The 13,518-nt window shown below is 52.2% G+C and overlaps 1 protein-coding gene across 6 annotated transcripts in view; it reads right to left on the bottom strand.

The window, feature by feature from the left end:
* Positions 1–13,027, bottom strand: part of HYDIN (HYDIN axonemal central pair apparatus protein) — a gene marked incomplete at its 3' end in the record, with an annotated part of 119,477 nt that extends 106,450 nt beyond the window's left edge. The window contains exons 1-6 of one of the 6 annotated variants that reach the window (XM_084533471.1): positions 12,758–13,027; positions 9,181–9,282; positions 5,788–5,916; positions 5,001–5,126; positions 3,559–3,678; positions 1,086–1,220 (exon numbers count right to left, since the gene is read on the bottom strand). In XM_084533471.1, the coding sequence (XP_084389597.1) occupies positions 1,086–1,220; positions 3,559–3,678; positions 5,001–5,126; positions 5,788–5,904 (498 nt within the window). In that variant the 5' untranslated portion in view covers positions 5,905–5,916; positions 9,181–9,282; positions 12,758–13,027. Of the gene's footprint in view, positions 1–1,085; positions 1,221–3,558; positions 3,679–5,000; positions 5,127–5,787; positions 5,917–9,180; positions 9,283–11,639; positions 11,720–12,082; positions 12,098–12,278; positions 12,310–12,457; positions 12,593–12,757 lie in introns of those variants that run through there. The other 5 variants (XM_084533472.1, XM_084533474.1, XM_084533470.1 and 2 more) reach the window with 5 other exon arrangements.
* Positions 13,028–13,518: the final 491 nt, after the last annotated feature.

Below are 13,518 nucleotides of genomic sequence, written 5' to 3'. Positions count from 1 at the left end.
AAGAAACCACTCAGTTTTCCAGGCGAGGGCTACATTGCATGTGGCATTCAGCCCCTAACCACTTGCATGCTGCTCTTCTTGAGGGCTCAGCTGCAGCCCAGCTCTGTGAATCAGAAATGAGAGCAAGAAAATCCCATAAAGCAGCCCCACACCAGGATGACTTCCCCAGCCATGACAGAGGGGTTGGTGCCTACATCCCAGTTCCCTGGCTCACCCAGAACTCATTTTTAGGGGGGGTTTCAAGGCGCTGTGCACCTCCTGACCATGTTAGTGCTGCATTTCTCAAGTGCTCTCTGTGTCATCCCACCCAACTTCTGCTTCTGGTGATGTCCCTACATAGTTCTGCTGCCCCTCTGAGCTTGAAGAGCAGCATTCTGCCCTTTGTGGGCACCCATTTTCCTCTTCCACCCCCGAAGTGAACATTCTGTAATTAATACTGATAAATCACATTTTAAAGGCACCAGTGCACTTTGCAAAGCCTACATCATGAGACTAAACTCTTGTGTCACTTGGGTAGTTTGTAGAACTGCCCTAGGCAAACCCAATTTTTACCCTAAATATTAATGATGTTAAATAATTTCTCAGTCCCTCTGAAGGAACAGATTATTCCACAAGCACAGCGAGCTGGGGACCACAGGGCATTTCCTTTGTAGTTGTCTATATCTACTCTTCTAGGAAGGGACAAATTGTGAAATTAAAGCATAACTAAGCAGCAAATAAGAGATGAGCAAGCAGCCCATACCCCGAGAGACCTCGCACATTTGTCCTGGTGCAGAAACAAGCACGGTGGCATGGAATGGGTGCCCATCAGTAGAGCCCTCACCACAATAACATGCACAAGGACAGCCACACCAACTAAACATTAAATGTTCCAGCACTGAAGCACAAAAGCAGATTGAAACAAGAACCTACAGCTTAAGTAGGACCTCCACCACGGTGAAAGACTCTCTCAGTTCTGAATCCAGCACAACCCCACTGAAACCAGGAAAAATCACTGAACACACACTTTCTCATCGTTCTGAATCCAGCCCCATGGGTTCATGCTCCACCAAAAGGCACCAGCTTCCTGGGACCTCTGGTCTCACCTTGTTCTCCTCAGGGGTGAAAAGGATGTGGAAGGTGGAAGGCATACCAGGTGCCACCTTACGGCACACGTCAGTGGGGCTGATCAACTTGAAATAAGGTGAGCTCTCCAGGACGACCTTCACCAGCCGAGGTACCTGCAAGGGACAATGTGAAGCTATCAGATTTTGCAGCCCAGGTGGAAACAGAGAAAAGACACGACCCTGTTCAGGTGATGTCCTTCCTCAACCACCTTCCCACAGCACTTTTAGCCCTGGAGGTACATTTGTGCAATACACCGGGAATAAAAAGGAGGAACATAAGAAGGCAAAGATGACCCTAGAAGAAAAAGGGGGTGACAAAGAGCTGCTAAAGAGGGCTGTGAAGAAGCAAGGGAGTGCCACGCTCCATTGGGAAGGCTGATCCAGGAGATTGGAGCAGTCAGCTTGCCAGAGTGATGGAGAGCTGGACTACCATTACCTCCTCCTCCCAGGCCGTGCCTATCAATTAGAGGCTTTGGAGGCATTTTCTGCCCTGAAATACACAGCCAGCACCAACTCAGTGTGTTTTTGTCATTAAGACCCTATCCCAGCTCCCCACAGGCTGTCTGGTGATTGCAGCCAGGCAGCTTCGTGTGCCTTGCTTCCCGTGGGCACTGTGCTGCCTGCTGCTGCCCCCCGGGACAGCAAGCAAGGCATCCTCTGGTACACAGGTATCGACCCCAGCACCCCAGAGTTCATCTCAGCCTCTCAAACAAGCACTCTCAGCCAGCAGGCAGTTTCTCTGACGAACAACAACCCCACATGAGTCTCGGAAATACGCATCGGGTCTGCAGCACCCTCAGGAGCCTGGTACCCTACATACAAGGCAGCCCTGAAGCCTCCAAATGCCCCTGGCTCTCCACAACACCTGGGGCAGTGGCTTCCAGGAGCCCATTCCCCACCACATGCATGTTTTGGTCACTGAGAGCCCTGGAAGACAAGCACACATGTTCCTGGCTTCAGCAAAAGCCACCCAGAACATCTCAGAGGATAAGGAGCAGCCTGAAGGCAAAAAAGCATCTTTACAACAGACAAGGGCAGGACGTACACACCAAAGCACTTCTGCACCCAGGTCATTGCAGAGCCTCTCTGTAAGATACTGGATTTTACAGAGCAGTCTCAGGTTACTGCATGGTACAAGGCAATATCATTCAGAGAACCCGGTGAGAAAGTTACAGGAGCACACAGCGCTGTTCTCTCCAGGACACTACCAAGAGCCAACACAATTAGAATACAACAGCCCCTCTTGGGATTGGCATCTCCATATGACAAAACACTCCAAAGATTTTCCTTAGAGCTCATCCTGCTTTTACAGCAGTGCTGTCCACTGGATGAGGTCTTAATAACTTCAAGAACTAACTCATTTCAGGTTAAAAAATCAACAATTCACACATTCTCTCCCCCGGTAGGGCATACAAATCCCAAGGTGCAGCTGTACAAGTTTATTATTTTTTACTGGGAATGGCAGAAATGTTGATGCAGATGTTCTTTTCCACTTGAGGAAGCATGAATAGAGCAAATTAACTGTTTGCCTGTTGACCGACACTTGGCAGAGACAAACGTTTTGAAGTGCCACACAGATAACGGGGCGGCCGGAGCCAAGAGGCTTGGTGGGAACAAAGCAGAGCAGTAGGAAAAGGAACGGAGGGGGATCTTCACCAGGAAAGAGGACACCCACGGCACTGAGCACCCAAGATCACCGTGCAGACTGCGTGAATATTGGGCATCCAAGCTGCATCTTATTGATATTCCCAAGGGAGATGTCAGGAGTGGAGCTCCCTGGGAATAAGGGAGGGACCACACTGTGCCCTCAGTCACCCCGTTGTCTCTGGGTACACTTATCTTCTCTCGCTGCTCCTCTACCTACCACATCCCCCAAGGGCTCTTGTGCCCACCCGTGTCCCCCAGCAGGTAAATTGGGGAGGGGGCCGGTTCATGGCCTCCCCTCAGGCACATCTCACTGCTCAAATGCCTCTTCACCATGGGGCCATCTCTTGGATGCCATCTGCAAGGAGTTATTTTGAGTAAAGACAAATGCCTTCAAGAGCACATGGCTCTGGACAAGCTGTGGTTCTCCAAAGCGGAGCAGAGAGCCATATCTTAGAAAAGCCTGGGCAGAATCAAACCAAGCTTAGCAGGAGCCCAGCACTAAGCTTTCAAGGGGAAGCACGATGAAAGAAGGAAAGAACTACGCAGCCCTCAATATGCCATCTATGCAGAGGTTTCCAGAGGAAAAGCACTGACTGGAAGAGCTCCTTTGGGTTAGAACCCACCAATGCATGGACAACACCATGGGGAGAATCCCCACAACATGGGAAGATTTCCACACCCTCACAAAATGAAGATGAGACATGTTATTCTGAGCGTGCTGTGCTTCAGCAGGGAACTTGCTATGCTGTGTCCCAGTGGAGTACTTTGCTCTTCCCCCATTAAGCCTCCACAGTCCCGCACTTACCATGTCGTTGTTCCTCAGAACCAGCGGCACCTCGTAGACCTCGCAGGGGACGTAGCTCTGAAACACCACCTCCGAGGGGAAAGGCTGGAACAAGCTCTGATCCAGGTCAACTGCTGAGAACTGGAGATGCAAGGCATCCGTGAGAGGAGGGATGCACGAAGGGGCATCCTGCACCGCACACACTCAGGGGGACACCTGCCCAGCTCCTCTAGGGAAACAGCAGCTCACCCACCTACCTCCTGAAGCAACCACAAGTTACTGGAGCAAGTTAGCAGGCATCCCTGGAGGTGTTTCTCCAGAAGACCTTCGCCAAAAGCAAGGCTGCACTCATCTCCAGCTTAGCCCTCTGCTAGTGTGGCCACACGGTTCCCAAGTGCTCACCAGCTGTGAAGTGTTCAGGGAGGAACCCAAGCCCAAGAGCTTGTGTGGGGCTCTAAGACAGGGTAAAACTCATCCCAGTACTAAGACAGATCTAGTCCCATGGGTCCCCAGGTAGCCTATAGGGATACGGAGCCTAGAAAGCAGCAAGCACAGAAAGGTACCATAGGAGGGGAGGCCAAAAAAGTAACAGAGGAGGCAGGAAAAAGGCAAGTGAGGTGAATGCTGGATGGTTGTAAGGTTCACACCTTGTCAGCATTACTGGACACTTGAGCGAGCCTGAATCCAGCATCCCCTTCTCCTATGAGCTTTACTGGGAGGGATGATTTATTGTATTCTATTATGGTTTTATTTAATACTGCTACTCTTCGTCTCCTCCACTGTCTAGGGCAATCCTGGAGCAACCCGTTACAGGTCTCTGGCTGCCCATTCTCTGCTCAGGAGCTCTCAAAAGCACATTGCACACTGAGCAGCCCCTTCAGAAGCAGCTTTGAGCAGGCAGGAGGCTTGCTCTGGATGCAGTACATCCACTCACCCCACCAGCTGTAGGCACCCAACAGCAGCATGCAGCCTGAAGCCAGGCACCTTCAGGTGTCCCCGCTGCTGTTCCAGCCCAAAATATCAATGCAGTCGTTTTTGTTGATGAGCTTGAGTAATTAGCGTAGGGCCTACAGGCTCCAAGGGTCAGTGCTGCCACCAGCAAGGGGAGCCACGACCCCAAGCATGACAGCGACTGCTCCAAAGTGAGAGGAGAGGTGGCCATTTCAGACAGAGGATGGAAAAAGGCATGTTGTGTCCTGCTCCACCCTTCCCCCAGTGCTGTGCTTCAGCAAGGGTAACTAACCTCCAGCAAAACGCCCTGGTTTCAGCAGGGTTTACGTTGGCCCAGCACTGAAACATCTCAGCAGGGCAGGAAGCATTTTGCCTTTCCCTGAGCACGAGGCAGGATGAACCCCACCACCAGCAGCACTTCCAAAGGGCACCAGCACCTAGCCACGTGGGCGTTCAGGGAGGCACTGCAAATGTCACATCAAACAGTGAGGAAAAGGGCAGGAAAAGGCTACCTTTTGATGGGAGGTTTCGCTCATGTCCAGAAGCTGGACAATGTGGGGCCGGCGCGTGTCCCGAGTGGTGGCCAGCCTCTGCTGGGTGGTGAGGGACATCTCCTTCAGGAAGGCAGAGGGAGTCAGCTGCAAGGCAAGACACCAGCCAGGGCTGCAGAGATGCCTTTCTCCAGAAAGGCTTTTCTTGTTCAGGCACCACTAATGAATAATTTGTGCTCGCTAGGACAGTCCTGGAAGCCCCGTAAGTTACCTGCTGAAATATTCATCACCAGTAAATTAATTATATAGAGCGGAACACGCTCACTCTAACGGAGCAGCTCTGTCCCATCAGCCTCTCTGTTGTGATTCGATGTGACATGTTTGGGGATTTCTGCTCTTTGGGTATTTGTTTCCTCTTTAGCATCACTGGATTGAGCTGTGGCCTTTGAGGAGGGTGGGGGAAGCTGTCAGAGCCCCCCGCTCAGTGCTGGCAACCCCTCCGCATGCAGAGATGTCCCTGGTGGGTGAGCCAAGGGAAGCAGCACTGTGCCAATGCCAAAGGGGAGAGGAACAGGCTCAAGTCCTCGTTCATCTCATTTTAACCCATGCTTGTTCGCTTCCTGGACTGGCCTCATGGACCCCCCTACAGAAGCCTGCAGGGACATCTCCTTGACAGAGCCTCAGCATGCAGAGGAGGCACCTGGGGGTGATGAGGGATCATCCTCATCCCATTGCAGTTTGCAGAGCTGAATCTGTGCTCAAAAAATCCAACTTCAACTGCTCCTGCCTGGCCCCAGCAGGTACTTACTGTCACAGTCTCCTCTGCCTCGGCCACCAGCTGATTACGAGGTGACACCACTTTGCCCTGGAACCCATCGGGGCTTCTGGAGGATTCCATGGAGCGATGGAGCTTGCTGGCAGCCATGGCTTGGGTTACCTGCAAGAAGCAGCAAGGGGACTTAAAAGAGGATGATATGGAGATATGACCTCTCCTACCCAGAAAAGAGCATGAGGATCCCCAACAGCACCCACTCTCCTCTTATCCGTGCTCATGCCTGGAAAAAAGAGACTCCCACCACCTCCCAATAGGTTCCTACTGGCTAAAAGCCACCTCCTTCCTGGCATGGGTGACCAAGAAGCATTCGCCCCCAAGCCATGCAGGGGCCCTGGGTGCAGACCCAGACGGTGCCACTCGCAGAGCACCGCAGGATGCACCCGTGTCCCCAAGCTGCAGCACCCTTCTTGAGCAAAAACCTAATGCCCCTGCCTGCTTGGTGAAGCACAGTGAAGAGGAAAACACTTCTGAGTCCTCAGCAGCTCCCCTCAGCCTCCCCCAAGCAGCCAAAACCTCACCACTAATCCCCCTCAAGTCAGGCATTGGGGCTGCCCCACACATTAACCAAGTCAGCCCTGTCCTGCTTTACCAGCCAAGTTTTCCCTTCGTGCAAGGAGCCTTGCCGCATTTCCAACCACTGGAGCACAGAGTTCCACACTCTGATGGGAAATTATCCTTTTTCAAGGCTAATTTGGTTGTTTTAAGTTACAAAAGTTATCCAGCAAATAGGATTTCTTCCAGGCATGAAATTACCCCAGTGCCCAGGAGCATTTCTCTGTGGAGAATGAGGGCCCTAATTTTCACTTAACACCCAACCCGAAGCTCCCTACAGGCTGTAACGGTAGAAATAAGAGCATAAAACCATTAAAAGAACATGAGCAATTAGCTCAAATGTAAACACAACATGTGTGAAAGCAGGGCCACTTAAGACTCCTTCATAATTGCGGTTTTCCAGACCTTTGTTCCACAAGGGGCAGGGACTGGCAGGGCCGTGGGCTGTTCTCCAGCCACAAAAAGGGGGTGTGCAGGTAAGGGACAAAGACAAAGCAGCCCCAGGAAGATCCTAAATTCACTCCCCAAAGAGTATCATACATGCTCATGGTACCAGGCCCTTTATCCCATGCTTGGGAAAGACAAACATGGGACTAAAAGGCAGCCCCGGACCCCAAAAGCACAACCAGATACCTAAGGGGCTGCACCCCTCTGTCCTTGCGAAGAACAAGAGCACAGCCCTGTCCTGCAGGCACGGGGACACACTCCAGCAAAGAGCTAGGATTTTCAGCTGGAAATAACTATTTTTCAAGGGAAATTTAAACGGGGATGATACAACATTAATCTGGATTTCCGTGCTTTATTGCTGGGTCTTGAGAATAACTGGATTATTTGTTACAATTTCCCAGCTGTAATTTCACTCCACTCGAAATTAATCCTGTCCATCATGCCCATGGCGCCCGTTTCCAGAGTGCTCCCAGGTCCACCCCCACCTCTCCCCAGCCTCCAGCACGGAGCTGCCGCAGCCCCAGGGCTCTGCTCCCTGTGCTTTAGGGGCAATGGTTAACCTGGGTTCCTCGGGGAGGATTCACCTCGTGCAGTGTCCGGCCTCGCTCCCCAAACCACCGGGGGCTGTTGGTGGCTCTGCTCAGCCCGGGGGGAGCCGTTGGCACAACGGTGCTGCCCGGGAGCAGTAACCGACGGGGCCAGTGGCTTCCAAGGGAACCTGGAGGGCAACCGATGGCACTTGGAAAGGGGGATGCCCACATGCCCCTCTCCTCAACCCTCCAGCACATCCGAAGGCACAGAAACATGTTTGAGCATTTGGGGCTGCTCTAGGCTGGAGCCGAGGCTGCTTTCTGCCTTGCACGTCCTCAGAATCGTAGTGGGTTGCCGTGGTCCCTTACTCCGGTGGTTTGTGATGTCACTGAAATGCCTTCAGAAGAGTTACAGCCTTGCAAACCACTGCAGCCCATCTATTTCTTAAACATCTCACTCCGCTGTGAACGATTGCGGCAGCATCGGAAAGCACGCCTTCGAGTAGCATTTGTTAACATCACAGAACATCAGACAAATTAATTTGGACACCGCAGACAAGCTAATCATTTCTTTAAGAGCAAAGAAAACGTTTCTGTGCAGTCTTACAAAGCAAGGATTTAATTTCTGCTCTCCTCACCCCGGGAGGACCCTGACCTAGGGGCAGAGCACCTTGTCACCGCAGCACTGGATGTGCCTTTGGGGGTGTCCTCTGCTGCTGCCACACCTCGTGAACACCCCCCCGATGAGCTTGTTCCAATTAGCACACGTACACACACCAATTTCCTGCTTCCAGCCCAAAATTTCTTGCCTTGCTGGGCAGATGGAGGAAGCCAAATCCCTCAGCCCTCCTGGGCAGCAGCACCCCATCAGCATGAGCTGGCACCGAGCACCCTCACAGCTCCTGCAGGGCACTGCCTCACACAGATGCTTCACTCCCAGTTTTAGGGCCATGGCAAAGGAGCAAACGAGTTGCTGAAGTAGGCAGCCTGTGACCAGGAAAGAACTGCCCTCATTAAACAAAGGTGCAGAGCCCCATCTGGGCTGCTCCACCGGCTTGGGTGCTAGCTGTGGACTCAGGAGACCTGCAAAGCTTTGGGCTTGGATGCAGGTTTTCTGACTGCACGAAGAATTTAGGACAGGATCTCACCTGAAGCAAGGTTTTAATGCCTTGCTCTGTCCCCAGACCCACCCAAGCTTGAGACAGGCCAAGATCCAGCTACAAGCCAGGCAGTGCTGGAGCACCGAGGTGGGCACCAAGGTCAACATCTGCTCTGACCATTCCCCTTCCAGGCAGGCTTCCTCCTCCCCATATTAAAGTAAGACCCCAGGGAAGGGGCAAGCTCAGCTCAAGACTCTCCACGGCTTTGGTGATTCAAGCCCACACGTCCCAGCAGAGCACCTTGGACATCCAGCTGCCAGCCCAGGCAAGGTCGCTGCCTCCCCTCCCAGCAATGCCACACGAAGGAAGCAAGGAGGAAGGGGCAGAGCTGGTGGGCTCTGCTCCCTTGGATCACAAAGTCTTTTAGCTAATAGCTATTTAAAATGCAATGCTAAGCAGTCTCTGGAAGGAGAAAAAATAAAAATAAGAGAGACCAGGAACATCTTCAGAGAGCAGGAAAAAGATTTGTCTCATGATGTGGGCTCACAGCTGCTGCAGTAACTCCTTGCAACAAGGGGCCTGCAAAGCATCCCCTACTCCCAGGGACTTATGGGCATGAGCTACCCTGGGGGTTGATAAAAGCACCTTCACCTCTTTAGGGCAGCAGCATTAACTTCTGAACACTACCTGGCTCATGAGATAGTGTGGGATCACATAGTCAACACACCCACACTGACCTGTAGGCACCAGGCAGGGCTTCAGGCCAGCTCCGTCCTGCCAGGACTGGGAATTTCAGAAGGTTCAGCAGCAAATCGAAGCACAGAGAGGCCCCTTGGTGCCTGTGAGATTGGCAAAAGCTCTTTTGAAGAAGCTGCTGGAAGCACTTAGATATGGCCCTAAAGCATCCAAATCCCTTTGTGCATCTGTCGAGCAGTTTCCCTCTAAAGTAAAACTGAACAGCTCTCCGAGGATGCTGCGCAGAAGAGACATGAAATGAGGAATAAGTAGCCAATTTCTTAGACATTAAGAAAAAAGAGGGGTTCATATAAAGGCAGTTTCATGCCTATCACAATGCCACATGCTAGCACTCTTATGTCAAGGGACCCCACACCACTTGTGCTGCAGCAGCAGCCTCTGAGCTGGTCCAGCACTGACTGCTGGCCCTCATGCCCCGAGCCCACCAGCACGCTGTGCACTGCAGCACCCAGCTTCACTTGTAGGGGCACAGAGCTGGGGCTGAACCCTTCTTCAGCACACCCAATAAATCCTTCCTTCTTCCTCCCACAGAGATAAAGCATCTCACCAGAGTAACCGGATAATTGGCCTTTCTATTACACTTTGCTGGAAGAGAGAGACAGGAGATCTGCTAAAACTGAGCATCAGGATGCTATTGAACAATTTTGTTCAGCTAAATCATCTTGCCCCACTCAGGCTTAAGTAGCGAGATCACATTTCTTGCCTAGATATCACCTGCTTAGCCATAATTACCATATAAACAGCATCTCAAGGAAGCCAGGAAAGGAAAAGAGGAGTTTCCAGGACTAATCTCTTGCCCGTCCAGCTCACCGCTAAGTGGTTCAGTGATTTCTAAATCAAGTCTCACTACCCAGGAAGCCTCACCTGCCACCTTTATATTCCGCTCCCTCCATATTTTATCACTTAAGTGCTGTCATCCTGCAATTTATTACAAAAGCTCTACCACAGCCGAGATAATTAATAGGAGTCTAGCATACACCTTCCTGGTACTTTGCTAAGCTAGCTCTCAGCTGGCACTGAGGTGGCCCAAATTCTCCTCCAAGGGTCTGCTGGAGGCTCCCCAGCCCCACATGCTGTAATTTGCTACTATGGCTCCTGCATCAAGTCTTTCTAGTGTTATTTGCCCTCCCTGGTTGCCTCTTCCAGCATTTGAGCCCTGCTACTCTGGCTTTGCAACTGGCATCAATTCCTCCTCTCTGTTTGCTTATTTCCTGGCAGCTGGAACATTGTTTTGGTTTGTAACTCAGAGCTTCCAAGCAGCTGACAATCTGGGGGTGGAAAAACAAACCAAAGGACTGGAAATGGATGCCCAGGTCAGGAACAAGCAGCCACGCATGGGGTCAGAGCTTTCTCTGCAACACTGAATCCAGAGTCAGCCGAGCAGTATCACTCTTTAGCTACTGTCAAGACCTGATCCGAAGTTCATGGAAATCACAGAAAGATTCCTATGAATATCAGGCTGTATCCACATGTGATTTCTTACCCTACAAGTGCTAGGACACGCGACTCACACTAGCTTACAACAGCTCCGGTGAAAGGAAACAATTCTGCATTCCCCAAGGGCTTCCAGCATGTGAACAGTAGCTACAGTTCTGCCGATGTGCATTAATTAATTAATCCACCACCTACCTGCACAGCCCAAGCTGGAACAAGGGAGGCTGCCGGCATCCCTGAAAGACCCAGTGTCCCTCTCTGAACCAGCTCTCAGCTGCTGCAGCACCAGCCCGCAGCCCTGCAGCGCATAGCACAGACTGCATGCTGCTGGCATCCCGACCAGCTGCCCTCACCAGCAGCGACCCTGAGGGACCTGGCTTCGGCTGAATTGCCCATAGTGCTCGAATCCTACCAACCTCCACCCAAATCAAGCTGTTTTAATCTCCGTCTTCAGAAACTTCTGTGACATAGAGCTATATATATTCATATACCCAGTTCTCGCAGTGCAGTTTTGATCTCTGGAAGAACATAAACATGAATTTAAGCACAAATTCAATTCCAAGACACCAAACTGGAGACAAGCAACCAACCAAAAGCAGAGGCAGGAGCAATCTCCCCAGTCCCCAAACCCCACCTTGGCTGGCTCAAGCCTCATACCAAATTCTGAGGTTTCATGGAGCGATCCCTGTCCTCGGACAGGGGACACAAGGCTCCTGAACCCACTCAGAGCAATCCACACCCTGCTGGGATCACGGTGACACCAAGCCTTTGTATTTTCCCCTCGATGTACCCAGGGATTTCCTCTTAGAAAATCACCAATGGATTTAAAATGCAAGGAAAGGGGTGACCACAAAACTCTCTGGTCTATGCCACCTGTTGCATTTTTCACTGAAAACCTTCAGAGCATTTTACAGGTTATACTTGCTCTCTCATGCCCCATTTACGAAGAATTAAGCCCAGGACATCCCCCACAAGAACCAGGGATCTGGAGGCCCACAGGACTCACCTCAGGCTCATGGGGACCTCTGGGATCCAGGCTGGGCACCCCACTGCCCTCCACAGCTCATCCCCAGCCTGGCTGCTGGTCTGCACGCTCAGAGATGGGCAGAAAGGGAAAAGTTTAGGATCCTTCACTTCTGGGGAGCAGAAAATCCCCAAATCCTGCTCCTCATCCGACTCCATGGGGGCAATCTCACCCCCAAAGTCAGCTTCCTGACAGGGGAGCAGATCCCACAGGAGGCAAGCACCACAGTCACCCATGTCCCTTCCTGATCCATGGGACTGCACAGGGTTGTGTTCCCCCCCCAGCCCATCGGTCCCCAGATTCCTGCACCAAAAGCCCCCCATTTCATCCGGGACAGGGGACGGGGACATGCAGCCATCATCACCCCACTGTGGGGCCAGTCACAGCCCCCAGAACCGCCCTCCTCTCTCCATGGATGCACTCACACACCAGTCCCTGCCGCTCAGCGCTGTGGCTGCCCGGCTGTTGTTGCCCTCCTCGTTCCCAAAGCAACAGGGCCGCCCCGCAGGCCTCACGTCACCACAGCAGCGGGGACATGGCAGCGAGGCCACGGCTGCGGGACACGGTGGCGGGCGGGAGGCAGAAGGGCCACAGCTGGGTGTGGGGACGCTTGGCACCCACCCCATGCACAGGCCCGATGATCCTTCTCCTCCTGCTGTAACCCAGCAGTGCTTCCCTGCCCTTATCCCCCTGGTATTTGTAAGGAAACAGGCACAGACACAAGGGACAGGTGGCGAGCAACACCTTGTCTCAAATAACAAAGGCTCAGGAAAAGCAGATAATAACCACAAAAAGCTCACAGTGAAGGCTCCCCCGGCACAACCAGGTCCCTGTGTTTATCCTAAAACTGAGAGGTGACCGGGGGACTCACAGCAGACCCCAGTGCTTCTCCCAGGTCTGTCACCAGCCACCACACAGGGCTGATCGAGGAAAGAGCCACACACCAGATGGAAGCGCAGATAACAGAGAATGTTAAAATACCCTAAAAAAAAAAAAAAAAAAAAAAATCAAACAGCTGCCAGCACTGCCCCCCAAAAGGTGCTGTCAGTTCACAGAGGTGCCCCCTCCTGCGCCTTGTCACAGCCTGGTCCCCAGTTCACCTGTTCTGCCGGGCTCCTGCAGCACCCAGCCTGGCACAGCACAGCCTTGTCACCCCTGGGGAAGCAGCCCCACCTCTGGAAAGCTCTGTAATAAACCCTCTCCTCCCTTAAGGGCAGCCTCAGACAGCTGTAGACTCGTCACTGAACACAGCTTGTCCCATTCTCCGTCACTGAGGAGCTCCAGGTGGCTCTGAGCTCCATCCCCGTGGTCCACTCAAACACGTTTCACCTGAGCGCCTCCGCTCAGGGCACTTGTGCAGGGTCAGATGCAGGGCTAAAGGGAGTTCACTGCTCCCCAAGTTTTGCTTCAACCCCTCATGTGCTTTTCAAGCCACAGATGCTCCTGCAGCTAAGGAAAGAACTGATTCACTGGCTGACAGGACCACAGTGGAAAACTGAATTCATAAGATGGGAAATGAGAGCATTCCTGGATTAGGTATCTAGAAATTAATTCCTCATTTGTAGTGAGCATCACCACTATTTTGCCAGGAATCAGTCACAGGCGCCTCAAACTAAGCCTTGGGCAAATGCCACAGGACTGCAAAGTGCAAAATAATTATCTAAAAGAACATATCAGCTATTCATCTTCTCTAAACACTCAGGCAAAAAGGCTTCTGCCTAAGTAACTGGAACAGAGCAGGCCCACAGCCATTAATGCACTGCAGCTGGCAGCCTGTGCCTCACGTCCCCATGTCACAGCCCCCAGGTGGGGATTACCCAGCCCACAGGTGTGCAGGGATCACAGCAGGGAGCTCGCAGGA

This window comes from Aythya ferina, assembly GCF_964211825.1.
Source record: "Aythya ferina genome assembly, chromosome: 12".
In the NCBI taxonomy this organism is placed as follows: Eukaryota; Metazoa; Chordata; class Aves; order Anseriformes; family Anatidae; genus Aythya; species Aythya ferina.
Note: the sequence above shows the minus strand (reverse complement) of the source record. Positions and strands in the feature narration are given on the sequence as shown.